Source organism: Branchiostoma lanceolatum, chromosome 2 (genome assembly GCF_035083965.1).
Source record: "Branchiostoma lanceolatum isolate klBraLanc5 chromosome 2, klBraLanc5.hap2, whole genome shotgun sequence".
Lineage (NCBI taxonomy): Eukaryota > Metazoa > Chordata > Leptocardii > Amphioxiformes > Branchiostomatidae > Branchiostoma > Branchiostoma lanceolatum.
In genome coordinates this window covers 21,229,230-21,248,098 of record NC_089723.1, presented here as the reverse complement: position 1 = coordinate 21,248,098, position 18,869 = coordinate 21,229,230, and the positions used below count along the sequence as shown (strand labels likewise).

The following is an 18,869-nucleotide window of genomic DNA, read 5'->3' as shown; positions in this document are numbered from 1 at the left end:
AAACATGTCAATGGTAAGAGATGGGGAGATCTAAACATATGTCAGCCTGCTAACAGATTACAGTCAAGACAAACAACAGGCATGGTATTGTAAACGCAGAAATGTTCACAGTGGTTATAAACTCTTTAGCGTGAACTTAAAACCAAAGCAAAAATTTACCCACCTATATATTGCACTACATCCCCTGAGCACTACGTAATGCACATTGCACATTATTATGAGGCACATATTAATGATAAATACGCAGTTATCTTGGTTTCTGACTGGCTGTCCGTAAAACCAAGAGTGTGAGTACTGTGACTCTAGCGCAACGAAAATTAAAACCACTGTGAATACACCATTTTCTCCCTACCTCGAAATTAAATCCCAGCGAACTTAATTACAGTATAGGGCTGACGTCACTGTTGAGTTGCGCAGTGGCGTGCAAAAATTGCGAACACAAATTGGGTCCTTACACTAAACTTTTGAAACCCCTTTTTTTTCTTGAAAATTTTGGTCCATTTTGGATTCTTTTGGGCTAGAAGGAACAGGTAGGGTCTAAGCTTTCCCAGTTTGGTCAAAATTTGTATGTTTCAGTCGTTTATTTGGTGTAAGGAGATATCTTTGTGGTTTGGTTTCACATGCTCCGAGTGGACTCTTCCAGGCTGGGAGTAGGTCAAAGTTGACGATTGTTTTCGTCTGTCAGCTGTTACGAGAGAACGAGCTGGTCAACTATCTATTTTCTTTGCATGATTCTAAAGTAGACAGATGTGGCTTTCTGGTGCATAAGAATTTTGGGGGCTTGCAATGAAGGTGAATCCTTTTCTGAGCCCTTGTTTTAGTGCTTTAAAGCATTACTGCCTATGGGCAAGTCTATCTCTTGTATCTGCCCTATATGCCTATGTAGACTGGGTAGATGTGTGCAACTGGGTACTTCAAAGAGTGATTATGAAATTTTAGTAGCAATATTGAAATACAGGAATGATCAATTTTAAATGCCAAGTCGTTGTCTTCATGGAATTTTACTGAAAGGCATTGAAGAAAAATATTTGCTAGAAATTTGTGTTAACCAGTATCACAATTTTAACAATTCAAGAACCAAAAAATCACTTTGACAAACAGAATCTGATGATATCATCGCATAAAAACAATAATTATAGAAATCATCTGCTTTTCTACCAGGTAATGAGGCATATGAGGATCACCATACTGGTTAGATATTTGATTGGAGCCCTTGATTGAAACTATCGTTGTGGACAGATAGAAGGGATACTGTACCATGGCAGAAATCTCATCAACATGCGATTAGCGTTCATGGATGAAATGAATTCATCAGCGCGCTGATGATAAGCGGGACAAATTTGTTCTGAAGATAATCAACCTATTGCAGGGTTTCTGTTGTCTGAATGGTGGATACATTAGTCAGAGAAGTCTTCGAAACTGCACTGATCTCTGTCAAAAGATTGAGGAATTTTGTATTGTCAAACCATAATGGTGATGTATATGCTAGAGTCCACCTCATGCGCATTCACTCATGGACTCCTGATTCAGATGACTTGTGAGCAGCTGTATACAAATGGGAACCAGACCCCTATTATTGGTTCTTATTATAGTTTACATTAAACATTTTTTGATGGAACTGGGGTTTGAAAAGATGGGAGAGATACGAAATATTTACTGGAACTAGAAGATGAACAGAGGTTGTACAAGAAAGACGATAGAATAAAAAGAAAGAGGACATAACTATTGACCTCGAAAAAATCTGCACGTACATGTCATGATATTGTATGTTTTTGTGAAACATACCACATCAACAATTCCCCCTTCTGAGCATTATGCAAACTTACATAGATCCTCATCAGGTAAATGTTCCATGACTGTGCTTTTCCATTCCCTGTGAAGTGATATTATTATTAATGTTTTGGCAATATCTTTGTTATAACTTTTCTTGAAAATGATAAAAAATGATAAAGGACTGAACCCCAGCTGTAACTAGTATCTACATGTAGGATAAGCCCCATGTGCAGAGACCTACATATACATGATGTTGTTACCCATTGTTTATTTATGATCATATTTGTGTACACTGTATATGGACACACAGCTTATTTACCTACTTCAACTTGGTAAGCAAATGATTCTTATATATCAACTGCCTGTAGTCTATCAAATCATAACTACATGATATATACTCCAGTTACTTGCTTTCAAAAACAAGTTGTGTTTATATATACCCTTTAAAATGTTATGAAGATCTGAGAAGACCTTGTTACTCAAACTTACTGTGAAATTATGGACACAGTCATCCCCATAATATGTTCCAATGTAACATAATGCACATGTATATGTAAACCAAATCCTACAAAATACATGTACACACTTAACCACTACGGGGCTAAAACAGGATTACATCCTAATTGATACATCTGGGACAAGGGACATAAAAACATGAGCTGTCCTAGATATAGAATTCATTCCAAACATTCTATATGTTAAGTAGACACATGGTGTTGTGATACTGTGGTCACATCTGGAAGTCCCAAATGTGTACACACAGAAAACAATCCTACCCTATGTCCCCAGGGAGTTGGGTATAATTGGAGGGGACAGGTGCATGAAATGGGGTGTTTCAGCCTCCTGGCCAGAACAATACAGCCAGCAGCAGGTATGCTAACCAGTTGGAATAAATACAGCTATTATGCACAACAGAGCCTAGGCCAAGGTTTCACGCATAGCGCATGCAATTTGTGAATAACTGTAATCTCCAAGCAGATGTGCGAGGTCATAACATTTTCTGACCTGTATGTACAAATAGTGGGTTGTGGCTGTGAGAAAAGCCAAGCCGGTCAGAATATGTTATGATTTTACACCTTAACATCTGCTTTGAGATTAAAAATGCTTGTCTAGTGCAATTGTCCATCCTCATGTTTCAACAGTGCAAGAGTCAACATGCTGGCATGATAGTTGGTCTCCTGTTTTTGCCACTAATGATATGTTTTAGTAGCCTACATTGTACGTAGGAGGCAATTATGATGAAATCGCTACCCAAAGCTTGCAATGAATGATAATGTTTTTCTGAGAATTTGGGCCATGTCAATGTCCATAATGTAATGCCCACCCTACTGTGAATTGTAGGGACCGGGAGTGGGATTTGAATAAAAAACACATGATATATGAATGTATTACAGTGAATAACGTTCCATGCACATATGTAGATATACCAATGATTTGTGACTAGGGGTGGATCCCGGTTCGCTGGACCTGATTCGGACCTTTATAACATCCAAGAACCGAGTCCAAAAAACCTGAAAGCCAAAAACCTGAGTCCAAAAAAACCCTCAACAAAGTACAAATATATATTTCTATTTTGTTTGAAAAAAAAAGTGTTTTGAGTTTCCCCTCTGACAAAAAAGGCATTTAAAATACAGTCAAACCTGCCTAGGCGACCACCTTTTCAACGCGACCACCTGGCCATGGCGACCACTTTTTCTCGGTCCCGAAAATTTTCGCCATAGGCACAAGCATTAAGCTGCCTGGCCAAGGCGACCACCCGTCCAAGGCGACCGCGACCGCCACGAATTGGGACCGCACAGAGCACAATCCCTGCTCATGGCGACCACATTTTTCCGGTGTGTGGTGACATCGGATCATTTTGCTGTCGGATTTCGCGGAAATGTTTTTAAGACCTTGACGGACAAAAATATATCAAAAGCATTGATTCCTTCATCTTCTTCTTCTCGTGTCACCGCTTCTGCCTGCTACACGCTCCCTCTCCATGAAGTGTTTTAATGAAACGTTCCCACTATAAACATTGTAAATACAAACTTTAAGGATTGTGAATACTTAGATATCGATGTCGTTGTGCCCATCGTCATCTTATAGTTTACCGCAAGCTTGGTTCGGTTTGAACTCAATTTTCAAAACGATCACGTAGTGCATGGCGTCAAAAAGTCAGATTTCACAGAAATTACTATCTATTTCTTGTATTTTCAACAAAAATGTGTCTCTGTCTTACTAAATTCCGCCGGAAAATGACTCCGCCGTGGAGGGCAAAACGTTGGCCGAGACTTGTCGTTTCTTTTGGTCCGTGACGCCATCTTGTTTCAGCGCAGCATAACGCTGACTTTTCTAAAACACGACGCTTCTGTGTATGAATATTTAGAATACTCTCCTTATTGATAAAAATTAATATTCTTATATTCTTGTTATTTCCATGACTCTCATGGACCTGGTGGGGGTCATGCTGTCTAAAATCACATAATTTTCCATCCATCTACGTGGTACACGGTATTTGAACACCTCGAGCTGGAAACATGTTATGATTGGAATCCTCTTCATGGCGACCACCTGTCCATCGCGACCGTTTTTGCTCGGTCCCCCGGGTGGTCGCCTTGGGCAGGTTTGACTGTAAGTGCAACATTCAAATTTCAAACACTGGTTTATCTTGAAAGTTTTCTCGCCAAGCAAATTTTATAGTTGACTTGTGCGTGTCAGTATCAATTCTCAAAAAACATAGAAGGGCCAGAAGAAATTCTGGCGGAATTATTTTCTACTTTAGAAAAGAATTGGCGAAGTTTATAAGTAGAGAGCCTTCCAAATCGGATGACTTACTCTGGGTTCGAGTATCCAAAGAATTATTTGGTTTATGTAGTCATATTTCCAAATGTTTCAAAAAGAGAGAAGAAACTACTAGGTGATCATCATTTAGTTTAGCAATAGCCCACAGTTTGTATTTGTTTTTAGTTCTTAAAAAGTATTAGAATGTAGCATTTTATCACTTAATGTTTTACTTTATGCTCCTTACAGACAATGTGTGGTTTTCTATGCATTTAGCCCTTCTGGGCAGGAATATGCAATAAAGACTATTATTACCTTCGCCGAGAAGGTTATGCAGAGGGTAGCGTTTGTCTGTTTGTTTGTCTGTTTGTTTGTAGTGGCACAGGATAACTCGAGAATGCCTTGATGGATTGTCTTGATATTTGGTATGTTGGTAGGTTTTGATGAGACCTAAAAACGATGAGATTTTGGGCCCCCTAGCGGCTTCTTACGGTACTGCAGCGGAACTTCCTGTTTTGATATCTCGTGTTCTGGACATGCTATGGAACTTATTTTTGAGTGGTAGATAGATCTTTGGACAGAGAGTAAGTGGTGTGGGTTTGGGCCCCCTAGCGGCTTTTTTGGAACTGCAGGAGCAGGTTTTGCGTCTGACTTTGAAAGGGAATAACTCAAGAAGGGCTTGATGGATGGTAATGATTTTTGGTAGGTAGATAGCTTGAGTGATGATGTACATGATTAGACACTTTTTATGCAAATCAGTATCTAATTTGCATAATTAATGAGGAAAGTTTATACATCCGCCAAATTCCATGATAGGACTCTGAAACATGTGACATATGTAACTGGGGAAGAGAGAAATATTAATTGATATGAACTATGCAAATGAAGACCTCATTTGCATAATTAATGAGAAAATACTATAACATGATGGCCTTGATGGATGGTCATGATTTTTGGTATGTGGATAGCTTTTGTGATGCTTAGTATGATTGGACGATAATTATGCAAATCAGATTCTAATTTGCATAATTAATGAGGCAACTTTCAAAATCTGCTTTGTTCCATGATATGACAATTCAAATTGTAACTGAGGAAGAGAGGACTGTTGATAGATAGAAAATATGCAAATGTGGGCCTTATTTGCATACTTAATGAGTAACTTCTATTATTCCACACTGGCAAAAGACGGCAATTTCATACATTTAATCCTTTTTTGTGGCATCGGGACGTTATGTGAATGTGAACATCGTTGAATCAAATTATGCTAATAAGGGCCTCATTTGCATAATTGATGATAAATTTGTTCAGCTCATACTTTGGACATGTTATATTTTAAGACAATAAACTGGTATGATTTATGATTGATGAGAAACACTCTTAATACGTCAGTCATAAAGGTTAAAATCATTTGGCGAAGGTATGAGGTCGTGGAACTCTAGCTATTATTAATATTGGTCTGATAAAACAAAACATCAACTGGACAGGATCAGGTCCAGGTTCAGGTCCGGATCCGGACCTGGACCTAAATCTCTGGACCTAAACTTGGACTTGGACCTCATTAAGCCGAACCGGTATCCACCCCTATTTGTGACCTGGTTAGATTTCTAGGTATGTGCTAGACTGGCACCCAAAAAAGTACCAGTCTAGCACAAACAGTCTTCATTCATTTTTTTATGAAAAGGATAAAGATCCATGTATTTACCTCACATTACAGAAATAATTATAACCTGCATTGCGGCTTTTCCTGATCACTACAATTTGACATAATCACGGGTGGAAGGAAAGGGAAAAAACAGCTTATGGCCAATTTACTGCACTCTGTTCCACAACTACCTTACATAGAAAAGGACAGATGCACACATATGTAGTATGCAATAGCACAGTTGGATTCAAATCATGCACAGATTGTTAACCTCCAAGCAGATGTTTGGGGAGAAAATTTTATGGTTTATGATCAGCTGTTTTTTTCTGATGTTTGTAATAGGGAACTGTCAAAAACAAGTTTATCGGACAAAAATATTCTACCGGTACCCCTACATCTGCTTGGACTTTTAGATACATGTAACTGTTTGTAACTTCCCCTGCTATGTCCATAAAAGTGCGTTGACCTCTCCGTACATCATCATCAGCACCCTTCAGGCATGATGTAGTGACTTGCCTGTGTAAGCTCACTGAAATGAAAGACAAGACCAAAATGGCCGCACCACACTTCAGTACATGCAGGTCTGGACCAATCCCAGCTTTAAGTCCTCAGTAACACACATTCTATTCGCTAGCGCTGCATTTGGACACCAACATTTGACAGGATGTACCTAGAGCCGAAAATAGATCCTAGTTGATAAATTATAGCAAGATAACATACAAACGGTGAAACCACCATTTTCCTGTTAACAACAAAATATTTGATATAATTTCCTTGTACTGTACGTGCAAAGTTATGATCTCCAGCAGTTATGATGATGAGGACTTTTCTAGTGTCTGCTCAATTTGGAAAGTTCAAATGTGCCTTGTAACTAGCATCAAGTTCAAATCTATATGCAGAACACTAATATTCAGTTTTATTGCATGTTCCTCAAGGAGGGAAAAAGATATAAACTTGACAGTGATGACTGCACTTACATGGTATAGACTCTGAATGTCTTACATTGTACGTGTCTGAAATACATGTACTTAAAAACAACTGAGGCCATGTTGATTTGACTTTATGGATGACATCCGCACGCGCATCAATTTTTGTCCGTTTCCACAAAAAAAAGAAAAGTTTTCGACCATACTGTAAATTGTACAAAGCAGCTGCATAAAAACAAATATATGCCGTGAATTGCAAAAAAATATTTTGGGAAACGGATAATACTGTAAATGAGGACACCATGATTGTATGTGGTGGAGTCTACTGTCCAGCATATACTGTAAATGCAGAAATGTTCGCGGGATTAAATTTGGCGGTAGGGAGAAAATGGAGTGTTCGCGGTGGTTTGGAGTTCACGTTTGAAACAAAAGTAGCGATACAGTCACACAATGGAACAGCTTTTTGCGGTGTTTTTAAGTTTGCTGTAAAGAGCAAAAACCGCAAGCAGAAAACCACTGCGATCATTTCTGCATTTACAGTAATGTCAATTGTGCCAACAAAGAAAATTCCAAAGTCTTCAAGAAGACGATGTGAAAGAGAAAGAAGAATCTATTATCCAGTAGACTATGTGTTCATTCATTCGGTCAACATTTCTGACTTAACATATATTATAAATGAAGGCACCTTTTTGTTTTGTTTGCATCATCGCATCAGTTTTGGAGTTCTCGGAGGATGTCATCCACATAATCAAATCCACATGGCCTAATCCAGAATTTCAGGGTTCTCCAAACTCTTGACAGGCAGACTTATGAGTTTGGAGGTCAAGTGTCATTATGACCCACTTCCATTCTTTACCCAGTCATCAATAGTGATTGGCCTACATACTCTCTGCACCACTGGTATCTACTGGATTTGCAATAAAGAAACGCAATAAACAAGTTTATAGACGGGGGGGGGGGCAAAGTGCAGACTGAGGCAAACCAGATAAATCAACTACAATCTCAAATTGTAATACAGCACAGATATTTACATATGTGATCTTATCATTTGACGTTCACATCAACTTTGGCCTGTGAAATAGTGCATGGAGCTTTATTTGTGTGTACATTTTTTATGAGCTGGCGTGTTAAGGAGATATAGACAGGATTCTAAATGCTTGTGTCAATGGGAAAAATTAGCTAACATTCTAAGGGACCAACAAAAGTGGTCACATCGTACAGGTGGTCCTTACAATTATGTAGAGGTGGACACTTGTACTAGTTGTAGTTGTGCAGGTTTGATTGTACATGTATATCAATGGCCAATTGGTCCTGATTATGTAGATGTCACTTCTACGTAGGTTTGATTGTATGTACTTTTGTACATGTACATTGTGTAGTTTGGGAAAGGGTGGTATCTAGAGAGAGTCCAAGTATGGAGCTGGCATTGTAGACAGAGCAAAACCCTGAAAAGTAAAACAGTTGCATGAAGGGGACCTGGTTTTACCAGCTGTATGTTTTAATCAAAGCTGGATGCCACGCTGGGGAGCGCTTTCACACAAACTACAGGGGAAGCATATGGTGAATTCGGCTTAATTGCAGTCAATGCATCCTCATTATGGGCAATCGGCAAGTGGTTGGCTGATTGTGGGTTTTGTGGTTTGGAAATGATGGCTATTCATCTACATGACTCACTGAATAAGGTCTGGCTTCTGGCTGAATTGGAACAAGTGTCTGCTGCTAGGCGACACCAGTAAAATTTCAGAGTTCTTGCTTTATTATTGATTGCTGCAATATTAATGTTGCAGAACAACTTGACAATGAATTCCTTATGAGAATACATGTGCATGTGCATGTGCATTATCCTAGACGTTTCCAAATGTATTATGTATAGAGCTAAGCTACCTACCTGATGTACAATTTTGTACCAGTCACACTACGTTTCTTTCTTGCATATACAAGACATAGTGACAGCACAACAGATATTTCACTGCTTGAAGAATACATACAAATGTACCTGAGACAGTGTCACTGCCACATCAAGTCCCTCTTAAGAATACAGTATCTGACTCTGTAGTGTGCATACCTCAGGTAAAAGATGGGTGATTTTTTTCTACTCTGAATAAAGTGAATCTAAGAAAACTTGACGGCCATTTGATTACCGCATTTATGAACAGGATCAGCTTTTCCACATTCAAACGGCCGTCATTAACGTTAATGCTGGATCAATGTGTTCAGAATTTCAAATAAAGTTGAGTTATGTCTAAGTGTGTAGAGTGTAGACATATCTCTTTTGTGTACATAAATAATTTCAAGAAGGTCTCTTTAGCTTCCATGGTTGTCTCCTAAAAGTTGTCCTGCAACTAAGGAATATCATCCATCCCTTATAACAGTGTGAATGTCTACACCATGAGGTCAATGCTGGCTTACATGTAAAGCATGTGTCCTCTAGAAATGATTGAATCATCACGGCCTCCATATTTGGTAGACTTGTTGTTGAACTTGGCCTTCGGTTGATCAGCGTGCATGCCATCTTATGAGGAAGGAGCCGATGATAGTTAATACGTAACAACAGATCTGATAATTTCTTTTCACTTGAGGAAGACTACAGGTCTTGTTGTTGTAAGCACAGGCAGGTTGGTGTTATTTTCTCAATAATTAAAGTTCAAGAAATACCTAAATCTCTAGGAGTGATTGGGCTATTGTAATGTTTCCGAGAAATTGACCTAGGGTATTTTGATAACAGCAGTCCTGGGGTTTGAAATACTTCCTCTCATTGCCTCTGGAGGGAGGGAGTTGGGCATGGGCCCAACATGGTCCCAAGTTTGGTCTGGAGAAACAGGCTCGCCCAAAGTCAGGCAATGTTTTTGTCTGGTAGAAGTCAAGGCTGTTTGTCTTTTTTTTACTCAGCCTTATGAAAATGGGTCAAAGAGCAACACAACAAAAGAAATGTGCATGTTTCTGTGCTAAGATTATGTTTAACTTTGAGGTGTTCTGGATTATGAAGATTTAGTTAGAAAGGCAGCATGCTAATGTACCCACAATGTCAGAGTTTGTGTAAGCATATCCACAGTAACTACAGGAAAACAATTTAACTACCTTCGTCGTATGTGTATGATTTAAGAGTGCTGACTCTTTTTTAAACTTCTTCCTCCAAATAATTTTCAGCTAACCCTGGCCTCCAACAATTTTCAATTGTGACATACAGTATTTTGTATCTTTGTGTATACTATTACCTATTACATCCTAGTGTTGATGTTTTTGTAAACACTGTGTCTACATAGCTCTGACATCATTGCTTGTTTATACATCGTGAACTAGGCAACATGGTACTAGGATACAGTAGGTATTATTAGTATAGATTAATGATAATATACCTTATATGATAACAGAGTTCGAAAGGTCAATCTTTAGCATACAAAATGTAGGTCCGTCAGTCGGGTGGAGGGGTTGGTATAAAAACAATACACCAATACCGGTACAATGTCCTGCAATATTCATTGATTGGGCCTTAGTGCCAAAATGACGCAAGGCATACATACATATATGTATGTGCAAGAAATGAACGAGGTGACATTTCCCTGAACTTACATATGCATGCATTGTGCTGAGACGTACATGTAACTTTCCGAAGGGCTTCTGCATTATAACAAGTACATACAGTCATTTCATTGACCAAATGATTATTTAAATTTCTGGCAAACATGATTATTCATCAAAGGAATTGGGGAAGGAGGCACTCAAGCTAACAAAGATGTCGGTTAGCTTCAGTGCCTCCTTCCCCAATTCCTATGATTATTCATCAAAGTTACATTTATCTTGTGAGTATGAACTATGAGTTGATTATATAAGGATGACTATCGGCGGTACATTTACACACCCTGAAGAGCAAACAGGCGGCCAAATTTGCAGAGTGACTGAAACAAACATTGGGCGAGCAGTACACGTACATTATGATACACACGCACATGCACTTTAGTCGGCTGTATTTTCTTGTGAAGCAGACAAGACTGTCATGATCACCACTCTCACTGCCAAGCAAATCTTTTTTGGAAGGTCAGTAACAATGTTCTTATATCTGCAGTTATGAAACGTATATGTAAATGCCAAGGTCATCATGTACTAGCATCCCAGGACTCAATGTGAGGTATACAGTAGTTGAGAGCTATTAGGGCACAGGGGTTCACTGACAGACATAGTGTTTACTGTATCAGTAACTGTTGGAATATGTGCCAAAGTTGAGTTGCAATGATCTCCTTTATTATGATACATATACATGTGTATGTACGTGTACATGTATGCTTGATAGTACAGGCTGTTGATAGCACCAGTTCTGGGGAAGGATTTCTCTTTTGTACGTGTACATGTATGCTTGATAGTACAGGCTGTTGATAGCACCAGTTCTGGGGAAGGATTTCTCTTTTGTACGTGTACATGTATGCTTGATAGTACAGGCTGTTGATAGCACCAGTTCTGGGGAAGGATTTCTCTTTTGTCCCATGACAACTTCTTGTTATTTTGTGTTAAAGTGATTCCATTACCATAGTCCACAAACAAGTCTGTCTGATAGTTTAGAACATGTACTGTAGGTCTGAGGTAATATTGATTGATTGCTTTGAATGAAGTTTGTAAACAATGTATGAAGTTCAGTTTAAACTTAGTGGACTTTCATGCCTCTTCCTAGCTAATGGCTGTTGTATTTTTTAGAATAGCCTAGCCTGTTCACTTTATGTACTTGAATTTCAAGTTGAAAGCATTTCTGTATGTACAATGTAGTTTGATATATTTATCAGAAAGATAATATTGAAATGTATTTGTGGTTTGTCCTTGCATTATCATATCATGTGTCACTGTCCCACATGCAACAATATTTTAATATGTAATCCAGAACTCATGACTGACATCAAGGTTTTGCTGATACTGCATAAATAATTCATAAATCATATCAGAGATCAGCTGATCCCCTTTTGCTTGTCCATTATTATGATTATTATGTAAACTTCTGTGTTTAAAGCCCAGGATAGGTTTTCATTTCTATTTACAAGCAATGTTGTTTACACTAGTTGAAAAAGAGGAACATGCGTATGTGCATCTACACATTGTATTCACTCAGGTTTTTATCAGGTCTATTTAGATTTCATCTTGTTTACATGTAGAGACATACATTGTACATGTACATGTAGCTGCCAATAAGAACCAGACAGCATTTTGGGAAAAATTTGCATGGCTAACATTTTAGAAAATATTCACTACGACAAAAAGAAAGAAGGTCAAAAACTGTTATTGCTGAAAAAGAATTGCTTGGATTAAAGTTGGAATTAGTGCTTATTCAAAAATACAGACATATGACCAAAAGTCATCAGGTTAATTTTTTTGTTCAATTAGTCAAGTCAGGTATGACATGCAGACGAGTGGAAAATCAAATAGATAGAATTCTTTTTGAAGATAAGCAGTCAACTGTATCCATCTATACCGAAAATTAATCATTTTCTTGATTAGGCATGATGAAAAGTACATGTACATGCCACCTTATAACGATTATCCTTGGTTCCCCTGAATGTTAACAGTGCCAGAACACTGCATACTAATGACCAAGGTGTCATGTAACACGTGGGAAGGTCATGTCATGGTCCGATACCTGCAGGAGGAACAGGTGTAATAGTGTACAGGTGTGTACAGGTGAGGAAACACAGGTGTTCAGGCTCTAAACCTTTCATTTCTGACATTCCCAAGTTACTAGATTTTATAATGAGGTAGGCCTAAGGCTGTTTAAGGTCTTTCTATGACTCATCAAATAACAGAGGTCCAACTTTTCTTTCAACTGCAATTAAGTCTACCGTTCCTTTCTTTTTCAAAGTTATTAGACTTCCCTGAAAATTACTTCCTGGTCACGAGATGGCTTACATGTAGTTTTAAGCTTAGGATTATGTGATCGGCTTTCTAAAATTTGATATACTTCAAAGTGTTGCATTGTCAATCCTCTTTTCTTACAAATGACTTTTGTTTATTTTTAGCACAGATTATAGGTTTAAAATGAAAGTATGCTTTGTACTTTGTAGCCCTGCAAATGGAGCTTGCTTATATCCTATTGGACCAGAGTTAGCACTCAAAAGTCAAATTAATAAGACATTTACTAGAATCAACAGTTGTCTTTTCATGTATAGGGTAATTGCTCAGTGAATGGTCATTAGTTGTTCTCATTGATAATGGTTGTACAGATATCAGGAGCATGCGCAGACTGCCCAAGGTGACACATGCATTTTGTCCATGCTGGTTTCTTGGAATTCATAATTTTTATACATTGAGAATGATTACAAGTATACAATTGTAGTAGAACCAGCTTGTGTACGAACTAAATGTCTACTTCCCTTGCTAGCATCTAGACTCACCAGGTCCTGTAATGTGTGCTCATGTTAGGCCTTAGTATACCTGTCTATTGCTTAGCAACTCATGATCAACTATCTGGAATAATTACCATAGACCAAGGTTGGAAGGACAACCTAGGATGTCAGGTCAGGACAACAGGTGAGTAGATTTTTTAGCGGCAATTTTCTCTTTTTGCCTGCAAACTAAATTGAATGTCGCAGGCATGTTGTGCTCTGAGTCTGACAACAGACAGTTTCCTAAGCATTTGAAACTGGGTATCTGAAACTCTGAGTCTGAAGTCTGAAACTCAGTTAGCTGGAGACAATCCTATATGTACGTTTACAATAGATGACATGAATAATTTGTAGAAAGGTAGATCCACTGCCCTTATTGTACCCAATTTTGTTTTACATTTTTTTAGTACATGTATGTCTAACTTTTGGCTGATATGTGTAGGCGCAGTTAACATTTGACCCTTTTCTTAATATATACACCGTGTACAATAAAAATGTAGGTTTGCAAAATTACTGACAATGATTTAGGTATGAACCAGAATGATTGTTTTGTGTTGTGGAAGAAGAAGCAACTTTGGGTTTACATTTATATTGTATAGAATCTACAAGAAATCTTTCCCCAAATTGTACTATGTACCTGTGGTATCGGACTGTGCTCTTGTAAGTTCTGCCCTGTTATGTTTTGTGTTTGTACTTAAAGTGTCAGAGCATGGCTGTTAATGTGTCTTTAAGTACCTTCTCAAACAGTAGTGCAGTCACTTCAAACCCCTTTAAAGCCTACTTATCCACTACTCCAGAAACCCCCACCTCCCGTTTAGGGTAAGCAGACTGTAGAACCTCATAGTTTACACAGTTAGATCCAACCAACCATGAAAAGGATGTTCAGGTTATTTACTTTTCCAATGTTATGGTTTTCCCCTAGAACTGGTAAGAGTAGAATTCGTTGCCACCAAGTACTATATAGGAGCATCCTCATTAGATACATGTAGTTTAAAGATGTGCAAAGGTTAGGTGTGACAGGTCGTTCGGTGTAATATAAGTTACTGTATATTATAAACCAGCTGCTATCGTGCTGCATGCCTGCGAAGCTGGTGTGTTACTCCAACGGGTGGTTATACTGGTTGTATAAGTATAACATGTACATGTATATAGATAGAGATATCCTGATATGATGTAAAATATTGATTCATGATTGATATCTACATTTTGTATACTACAATGTCTGATTTAACTCTAGATGCTGGGCCACTGTGTCAAAGGTGCCAGTTTTAGGTTCTGCTTACATCATCAAGAAACACATGACCAACCCAAGGTGAAGTGTAAACAGAGCAGGGTCAGGTGTCACTGTTTTTCATGCTGCATAGGGTGGCATTTGCGCACATACATTTGGTTTGTCGTTTTGTTAGAGTGTTCTCGCAATGGTTGAATTGTACATGGGAAGACACTCAGTGTTGCACAAAATGCACAAATACAGTACGCAGGAAGGGAAATGTGATTTGCAGATAAAACACAGATACTGTACATGTAAGTTTGTAGCTGCTGTCATAACTGCACTAAGGCCCGATTATTTACCCACGTTTTTGAGTCGACTTCGAGTCGACTCAGGACTGTGCAAGGAGAACCCTGGGTCACTCAAGTAGCATTTTCTAGTAGGAAAACTCCACTTGAGCTGCCCAAAGCTCCTCACACACAGCCCGAGTCAATTCTGAAAACTTGTGTATAAATCGGGTCATAGACACTACACTACAGTACACCTGTTGCTGCTTCTGTAATTGACCTTTTCTCTTGCAAAAATACATCATTATGTGCATGTATAGCGGTCGAAACAAATGCCCTGTCCAACAAGTAGGTGAGATCCCGGCAAATAACAAACTGCTGTGAAATACAGTTAGCCTCCTCATTCAATCCACGTAAACCTGAGCATCTCGTAATGCACCTGGACTGTAAAGCAATGGCAGAGAGGGAAATCAAATTGTGGGAAGATTGACTAGACCAATCTCTCCATTGATCTCCATTATAATGCCAGTCCACTCTCCCGAGTAGGTGATATCATTGTGGTTCCCTGGTCTACTGTATCAGGCGGCCTCATTTGAGGTTGACCCAGTTAGTGACCTTGTCTATGTACATGAATCAGGTATGGATTTAGGGCACCTTTGAAGGGAGCTTCCCATGGAATTATAATACTTCAAACAGGGAAGGAATACAAAGCATTAGAGGCATTATGTCCAGTTGCAGTTGTGGCAAATTATATACTTTATAATTATTATACACAATTATACTTGATACTCAGTCAGGTCTTTCTCCAGGACCCATCCCTCTATCCATCCATCCCGGGATGAAAATTTGCTTGTTGGGATGGCCAAAAATTTCGACCTGCACATCAAATTATCTGAACTTTATGACTTAAAATAGACGAAATTGTATTTTGGTAAGCTTAAAATGACAGACTTAACAACAGAAATTAAGAACATTTAGGCTTCTAACCAATAAATGAGTAAGACAGAAAATAATGTAAAGCTGGAGACGGCAGACAGCAGTACTAAATGCATCAGTTTTCAGTTTTATGCTGTGGGTAATGAAATTGCTCGTAAAAGAAATACATGACATTGTATAGGTCATTTGGATTATTGCAATAAGACAAATGTGAGCCAAGCAGGCCCACCTTTACGATTACTGGCAGTCGTGAAGTCTGATTATCTATCTCTAGACTTCCCCGGGGGCATGGCGTAAAAGAGGGTAGGCCAGACTCATCATTTCAATGGAAACCTCTTTGAGTATGGTATGAATTCTGATACTTAAAACAGGGAAAGAATACAAATTAAGGTAGGTTGAATGTGTAATATTGGAATTGTGAAGACTGGACCGTTGGATTAAGGACTGAGACAAATGTGAAGACGATTGGTCTTCCGTTGTCTTCTAAGATTGCTCAGGGCAGGGTCATCAAGTTGATTATCCATCTTTAGACTTCCCTGGGGCATGGCATAAAAAGGCTTTGGTAATGCCTGCAATGTAGCATAAAATTGCCTGTTTTCTAAATTAGTAATGAGAATATGAATACTCGTAGGTTTTGTCCTTGTCATGATAATTGTTGCTTGTACAAATATATGTCACAAATGTAGTCATAATTACTTGATTAGGGCGCCAATTTTCAGCTTTTTCTAATCATTCATGATCTTACAAGATTGAAGTTCTAATTCAAAAAATGTCCCAAGAAATCAATATGACTTGTTAAAGATTAACTTAAAGCTTGCCTGATATTGTTATTGTTGTGATGTGTCCCAGTGTGGTGTAATTAACTATACAGGGACTGGTACCAGTTTTCTATTTATGAATATGATACATGATAGTTGCTAAGAATGCATTTATTAAGTAATTTGATTATTTTCCCGCAGGTTAGTTAGACGACTCGGTTGAAGATGTCCCTGACGGAGCGTGTGACCAACAACCACGGCCAGAATGGCAACCCCGTGCAGCGTAGCCACTCATTCGGCGGGTTCAAGCACGAGCAGAATCCCTTCCTGTCACAGCGGGTGTCCAGCTTCGGCAGCCCAGGTACAGTTTCAGTCACTCACTCACTCATTCACTCACTCGCTCACACTCACTCACTCACTCACTCACTCACTCACTCACTCACTCACTCACTCACTCACTCACTCACTCACACACTCACACACTCATTCATTCACACACACACTCTCACTACACCCACCCACCCACACACACACTCTAACACACTCACGCACACGTTGCACACACACTGATTTCCAAGTTTTTGACTTGGAGCTCCACACACGTTTACGTGTACATTTAAAGTTCAGTGCAATTATTGGTAATGTACACCATATTAAGTTTCTTGTATTTTGTACACAATGTAGTTGCAGGTATGAACAAGCGGACAGAAGCTAAAGTCTTCAACTTCAAGAGCCCCAGTCACAGACGGCCGAAGGTGCCCAGGCCAAACAGAGTCAACGAGATCTTCACAAGCTTGAAAAGAGGTTTAAGGTAAATAAAGTCATACTGATAAAGTACTAGAAATACTGATAGCTTGAGTACCGATCAGAAGCTAAGGTGTGAAAAAGACTTTTAACCCATCTTACAGAAATGTGTTTTTTTTTCATCACAGATGACTTTTAGTTGCTGGAATTGTGGTATCATTCACCTGCTACCATTGCATGAAGATGACATGACATTTTGTTTTTACTTCTCTATACTTCTCTGGTTCTCAGAAATTTTGAAATGAAAATTTAGTTCTCAAACTTTTAGACACGATTTAACAAACAGTTACGATTGAAACAGAGGGCTGGGAGGATAACTTGTACCTTACTACATGTACATGTATATTCACTCCCTGAAACTGTGTGTGTCAAGGTACAGCCCTCAAGCTCTGTTTCAAAGTTGATATTTCGCTTGAGCATTCTTTTTTTTAACCCAAGAACCAACAAATGAAATTGGTGTGGCCTAAAGCACCTTTCTCATCTGTTTTTTGGCATATGTAGATCTGAAAGACATTTTATCTCTCACTTGCTCGGTTTTATTATGCTTTTGATAAACAGCTGGACAAAATGTTTTATTGCATCAACAGTGACCCTTGCCACAAATAAGTTGCAGTTGGCTGCACAACTGGGCTATGTAACATCAACTCCCATAACTCCCTAAGACTGCCAAATTATTCAGGCCTTCTCAAGAATGTCTTGAACACCTGGATATCTGAAGAGCGCATACCTCAGGGATTACTGATGCTGCATTAGAACATCTCCTTAAATTCGCCACTTTTTTAGACATGACAGTCTCTGGGCAGAATTAGATGACAGTAACTGAGTAAGCTGTTACATTACAGTAAGTAGGTTGAGTGCTCCAGGTCATTTTTTTTCTTTTTTCTTTTTCTCTTGGCTACATGTACATGTACATCGTGTGATAAAAGAATAGCCAGTGATGTAGCATCGTTTGGCCTTACCCGACCAGTTGAACATTGTGAACATACCTGTCCATACAGTCATCCTGAGCCTCTGCCACTTGGCAAGCATCCACAGGATGTTTCACAGACCAAGCATTTCGAAAGTGCAGTGCAATAAAGGGTGGCTTTTATCACTGGCGGGTTGGCACGAGGGCACGGTACATTGGACATTACCGGGATCCGATATGTTCTCATTTCCAAGCAATTTCCCTGCCAGTTCAGAGAAATGGTGGTTTGAACTGTGCCCATGGGTCGGAGCGATGCGGCATGAATTGGGATTGACATCATCTTGGGCTTGGTCATTGCATGCTGTCAACACGTTCCTTTCAAAATTGGATGAAAATTGGTCTGTGTGGACAGGTGGTCATGATAGACAGGATCCTTAAAGGTCCGCTATGTAGGATTTTGGCCCCAGAATTTGAAATATTCTAGTGAATAACTCTTTAATATGT

General features: G+C 38.9%; 1 protein-coding gene across 11 annotated transcripts in view; it reads left to right on the top strand.

Moving 5' to 3' along the window:
- Positions 1-18,869, top strand: part of LOC136427883 (rho family-interacting cell polarization regulator 2-like) — a 52,739-nt gene that overhangs the window by 4,245 nt on the left and 29,625 nt on the right. For 10 of the 11 annotated variants that reach the window (XM_066417094.1, XM_066417089.1, XM_066417091.1 and 7 more), the window contains exons 2-3: positions 16,856-17,015; positions 17,339-17,465. In XM_066417094.1, coding sequence (XP_066273191.1) covers positions 16,880-17,015; positions 17,339-17,465 — 263 coding nt within the window. In that variant the 5' untranslated portion in view covers positions 16,856-16,879. Of the gene's footprint in view, positions 1-10,952; positions 11,140-16,855; positions 17,016-17,338; positions 17,466-18,869 lie in introns of those variants that run through there. The other variant, XM_066417088.1, reaches the window with a different exon arrangement.